The sequence below is a fragment of the Montipora foliosa genome, chromosome 2 (genome assembly GCF_036669935.1).
Source record: "Montipora foliosa isolate CH-2021 chromosome 2, ASM3666993v2, whole genome shotgun sequence".
NCBI lineage: Eukaryota > Metazoa > Cnidaria > Anthozoa > Scleractinia > Acroporidae > Montipora > Montipora foliosa.
This window is the reverse complement of record NC_090870.1, coordinates 43366110-43372163: the sequence shown is the minus strand read 5'-3', so window position 1 is coordinate 43372163 and position 6054 is coordinate 43366110. Positions and strand designations below refer to the sequence as shown.

At 39.4% G+C, this 6054-nt stretch overlaps 1 protein-coding gene across 1 annotated transcript in view; it reads left to right on the top strand.

The window, feature by feature from the left end:
- LOC137990831 (uncharacterized) overlaps positions 1 to 1272 on the top strand; it is a 1434-nt gene extending 162 nt beyond the window's left edge. The window contains exon 1 of the mRNA XM_068835942.1: positions 1 to 1272. This exon is cut by the window's left edge and continues 162 nt beyond it. Within this exon, the coding sequence (XP_068692043.1) occupies positions 1 to 673 (673 nt within the window). The 3' untranslated portion in view covers positions 674 to 1272.
- Positions 1273 to 6054: the final 4782 nt, after the last annotated feature.

Sequence of the window (6054 nt, the reverse complement as noted above, 5' to 3'; positions counted from 1 at the left end):
ATCAAGCTCAGGTCGCTCTTCCTCCAGTTCCAAACCCGCAATCACAAAAACTACACCGATCAAAGCCACGACTTTTCGTTCTCCTGTAATCCGCAGCCAAACCAAAGTTGGTTCCAAAACAGACACGTTCAAAAAGGTAGTGGCCGGCTACATTCTGTATCGCTATGCTGTGAGCAACGCTCCTGTGTATAGCAGAGGCTATCCGATGTACCGCTGCTACGTTACCGTCCCGGAGGAACGAGCTGTCAGGATCACCTCTGAAGAACGGAGGTTGTTGAATTCTAACGGCAGTCCATGTATCCCAGCACCTTCTTCGCAGACGTTTTCGCTTGCAGATGATATCGATCAACATCTCATTTCCTTGAATACCACCGTCACTTATAACAAGACTGGAGAAACGAAGACTTACTACAATGACTCGGTTCCTCTCCAAGACATCTTGCAACAAGATTTTGAAGTGAAGACTCTTTCTCAATACAACACCACAATTGTGCCCAGAACGTCGTGCAGTCAAGTTGAGGAGAAAATCCGAGGTACAATGATTACTTTGTACGAAACAAACCCCAACAAGGCAAGCACTCGTTACATGAATGTGGCCCCTACCGTCTTGCTCGCAACGGTAGTTGCACTGTTCGGGGTTTTGGATGTCCCCCGAGTTTTTGCCAGTTTTTAGGTTTGAGCTGTTCCAGATAAAGTAATTTTGTGACTGATTTGTTATTCCAAGTTTTTCTAACTTTAATACTATGCATTAATCGAAATATTTAAATATACCCGCTGATGCAACTTGTAAAGAAGCAGTTGGTTTCTTGACATTCAGTCTTGTTGCCGAATTTCAAGCAAGCAATCTTATGGCCCTAGGTGAAGTTGTAGTAATGTGAATCTAGAGTTGCGCTTGCCAATTTTTACTCAGTAAACGATTGTAATTTTTGGCTTGAGTTTATGTTATACCCATTGATAAAGGGTCATGTGTAATTTTACTTATAAATTGATGGTAATAAACATAATTACACTTCATTTTATGGTTGAATTATACTTTTTTTTAAGGTTAATTTCAAGTTTTTTAGATGGGTTAAAGATCACTACACCGTCACTCGGGGTAATTTTACCCTTCCTTTCTGATAATATTATCCTTGCTATATGTGTCATTTTAGAAGTGTCAAAGTGTATAATACCCATTTTACACTACTTTTCATGTAAATATACCATCCTTTTGAGAGTTAAACTGCACTTTAGAAGTTTGTGTAATCTTACACACGCAAAAAAGGGGTAGCGGGGCTGGCAACAAAATTACACCATTTTTAAATGTAGTGTTACACTATAATTTTTAGTGTGAAGAAGTTGGATGAAGACGTTCAAGGTCTGGACAAAACTCAAACACCCTTTTCAAAATAGACTTGCGAGCAAATGCAGTTTTGTAAAACAAAGTAACATTTATCTGTACAAGGTATTTAATGACGCAATGCATCGAAAGTAATCAGTCATTAGCTTCGCTGTTATGTAATTGGTCAGACATCTTGAGTTCGTAATAAGTCATCATTTTCCCTTCTGAGTTCATCAATAAACGTAGTTATGGCGGAAAATTAAGTCCAATAATTGCTTAGAACCTAACATTCTTCAGAAAATCATTATTTTGAACTAACTAACGTCATTGGTGAGAATGACGCCCACTTAAGGTTTCATCAAATCTTCGAGCGTGTTACGGCCTGTTTTCGAGAAAGCCCCACAAACTACATATTACTGGAAAGCGTATGAAATGTAGAATTCGTGGGAAAAAGTCTATTTTGCCACTCTTTTAACCCCTCAACTCCCAGTGGCCATTTATAGATTTTACTGTGTCCAACGCTAGACGATTTTACTTGTCAATGGGCTCCCCTCAGGCCTTATAATTAAAGGGTTAATAGACTTAATAAGGCGACAGGAGTCAGTGAAAGACTGACATATGTTTTGTTATATCAAATACGATCGCAGATGCAAAATAACAACAATCGACTCTAAAAAGACAGTCGACTCTAAAAGTGTTTAAACATTTCCCTTCATTCCCATTATTAATCATTTCAATTAACAAGCCAGTTCCAATATCGAACAATTTCCAAAACGCCACTACTGGAAAGATCTAATGATTCAAAGCTAGAGAATTAGCCGACACACTTGTTCCTTAGAATATTCTGGCCTAACCTGGGATCAGGCGTACTTTTCTTTAGAGAGGACGCTTCCTCTCTAAACTTTAGAGAAAAGTACGCCTAATCGCAGGCTAGTGCTGGCCAAATTTCATGGAAATCCGTCGATTGCAACCCCCATTGCTTCCGGCTTTATTAGTAGAGACAATATTTTTTGGAAAGATAAATCCAAAGAATTTATTCACAAGTCCCGTCTTCTCAGATCGAAAGAGATGCCAATACGAAAGAAACACCGGGACCCTGGAGATAACGTTATAAAGACAGCGATCCACTAACCATTTCTCTTCCTATAGTAGCCGGAATAAATCTTACAAACGCATAAATTCACAGATGTGCATGCGCAATATTTCTCAGTGTATCATGCTTAGTCATGCTTAGTGTATCATGCTTAGTCATGCTTAGTGTATCATGCTTAGTGTTTCTTGGTATCATGCTTCACGTAACTCGTAAATAAAGTAGTTTTTGAAAGCATGAACTATGAGATCAAGCGACCTCGAATTGAAGTTGATTGGAATCACATTATGAGATGGGAGAGAGAGACCTTTCAATCAGCAAGAGTGATTATTTGACTTGTTACTCCTGGATAGTAATCTTCCTTAATTAAGTTGACCGTAATTATCGCAAAAGTGTTTTGAAGGTTCATGACCATTGCCATGCTAATATCGTAGTGTTTACTGATTTTGTTCTCATCACAACACCAGCGAAGTTTACTTCCGGACTGTTTTAATTTGGTAACCTGTCAAGTCTCCCGAAGTTCATTAAACGTTTGAACAAACGCGAGTGTCATATGCGGCATTGCGATAGACTCATGACCCAATCTCAGTGTATATAATTGGACTGCACTCGCCTGGTCATTTTGTTATATCCTCTATCATCACAAAAATTTCCTCCGCTTAATTTATACATTCTGTTGGGATATTATAAATAGGTAAAGGATATTGCCCGCCCCCCCCCCCCCCCCCTCCGCCCCAAGGTTCGACCCCTTACCCTTTTATGTACCATTTTTGGCAGAAAAGGTACCCCTTTCGTATACCTTCCACTGGAAAATAGCACCCCTTTCACAAACCTACTTAAGAACACTGCACCCACCCCCTTTCTAGCCCTTAGAATGAAGTTAATGAACGATATTACCTATCATGAACACAGATTTAAGAAACTGATTTCAATTTTGTTTTGTTTTTTAGACGTTAGGGGAGATCAGGGGCCCGTTTCTCGAAAGTCCCGAAAACTTTTCGGGCCCGAAAAGCCATTTGTGAAATTGCCAACCGCTTGTTTTGGAAAGCCGATCTTTTAACATGTTTTCAAGGCAACAAAAAGAAAAATAACTGTAAAGTTTGAGGTATTAAATTCTCTCCGTTCTTGAGATACAAACGGAATTGTGAAACCCGAAAACGGCCCGTAAAGTTTCGGGACTTTTGAGAAACGGGTCCCAGGCCCGTAACCAGGATTTTATGTGGGGGGAGAGGGGAGTTGCTAACGAGGCCAAAGTGGACCTAACTACCGAAATGTATTTCTTATTGCCAGATCCGTTTATTTAGGAAAGTAGCAATACATGAAAAGTTGTAACGGCAAAGAACACGGTAGGAACTGAACACTTTACCACAATTGCTGCTAATCTCGCAATCTGATTGGCTAATAAGCCGTTGTCGATAAGAGTCCATACCACACTGCTCGCGTCGATGTGTCGCACAATGCCTTTTTCAGCTCGCGCTCTGAAAAAAAACATTCCTTTCACGTTGATATTATGGTAAAAAACAAATCGAAATGTGGTTTAGCGTGGTCTGTACTCTTATAGATGGTTTTCAATCACGTGATGAGACCGCCACGTTTGTTAACAAAACAATAGCAAATTATGGCACATGTTTTGCATTATAATAGAGTCAAATTCCCATAAGACTTTTCGCTCTATTTTTCTGTACACCAACATGGCTGCTGTGACGTCAGGTGAAAGCCATCTATCGACAACGAATACGCTTCATTATTCTTTTGCCAAACATTTTTTCTTATTGTTTCTGCATGTTGAGCGAGTTTGCAAAAGTCATTGAAAGGAAAGTCTGACGCGTACAAGGTATGCTTCGGATTAAGGGTGCGTTTCTTTATAAAAATCCAAATCCGGATTCTTGAATCCAAAAAAGGATTTTGCGTTTCTCTATTAAAATTTGAAAATGGATTATGAATCTCAAGAATCCACCCTTGGAGTGGATATATTAGATCAAATCTAAATCCAGATTTTGGGATTCACGATCCGTCCCTTTCTTTATGACAGGGATACAAAACGTAGTACGTTTGGCAAGCGGTCGTCTTGTGGTTCCGTCATATTCTCGCCATTTTGCCAGCTGAGTCATGGCGAACGGTGGATTCGAAGGTGAGTTTTTCGTGAAATCGAGTTGAAATTATCCGTCCTGTTCGTATTTTCATAATTTTTATAGATGCTTAAAGAGTTTATGTATCTCCTATTTCTATCAACTGGACAATACTGGACGCATTTATTGGAGTATCAGTGGAGTAATGACAGCGGTGAAGGCGTTTCAGTACATCCTTACCTTTCACATGGTGAGAACGTGAATATTTCAAGCCCTCCTCAGTTTTTGAATTTACCATCTCAGCTCAAAAAAAATCTATTTTCGGATTCTTCGTTTCTTTTGTGGTAACGAATCCGTATGATCTCGGATCAAAAATCCGATCTTGGATTTTCTTAAAGAAACGCACCCTAAGATTTCGACCGTTGTCAGCTCAGGGGCGTTTTGCGCACTTCGTCTTAGAACACTGAAAACACGGAATTCCCGAAACGGTAAAATAAGCTCCAAAAGGCACAAGAATACACCAGAGGTGAGTCATTTTCATCCCTTTTATTGAATGAACGTTAAACTGAGCGTTTTTTAGGCTTCATAATCGACGGTATTTTATTTCCCATACGAAGTCTTATAATGCGTTTAAATTCTCAAAGGCTGTCTGTATTGACGCGAGCTTGGGCTGCCTATGTTGATCCGAGATCAGAAATCCGTTTTTGGAGTTTCCCAAAAAAGCGCACCTATAGATAAGCACGGACATCTGTGCGCTCATTGAAATGTTCTGAATGGCTCGGGCTACTAGAATGCAGCTGGTTTTAGTTTCCTAGTGGATACATTACTGCTTTTTCTATTCTTTGATTTTGTGTTAAATATCCTGTTAAGTTTTAAACTTCAGTTTAACCGACTGCACTCACTAACTTGGATATTGAGTATCAAAATGCGAACTTTTGGAGCCTTTGGAGGAGGGGGGGGGGGGGGGGGGCCCCTGGTTACGGTCCTGGAGATGTTGTGTATTGCTTCCTTGGGGATATTACAGCAGAACATAAAGTAATACGGTTTACAGGAAGAGATGTTAACCTAAAACAGTGCTTTTTATTTACCTCACGTGTAGGCGGGAGTTAAGATACTTCCGACATCAGGCAGACAAACAGCGATTGCTTTCTTTGCAACCTTCATAAAGCCATTCCAGTGTCCTTTTTAAATACATTTACATACTTTTCAACACGAACATTAACGCAAACAAATCACAATGTTAAAATGCAGCAGGGGCAACCAACGAGCATATAGTTCAAAACCACTTAAACATAGCATTGTTTAACGTATTTTAGTATTTAAATTGAAGATATAGGCATGTTTTTATTCCCTAAAAATTTTTCATCTGTTTGGATTTCCTAGCTGAAACGGTCTATTGGTCCGAAAATTTTAGGGATCAAAACTTACTTTTTCGAAAATTTTAGCCAGAAAAAAGAGTCCCGAAAATTCTAGGTGACCCTCTTTGAGGTAAAAATCCGTTAAAAATGGGCAATTATACCGTTTTTTTAGATGTTCGAAAATCCTAGGCCAGGCAGGCAAGCAAGAAATTTTAC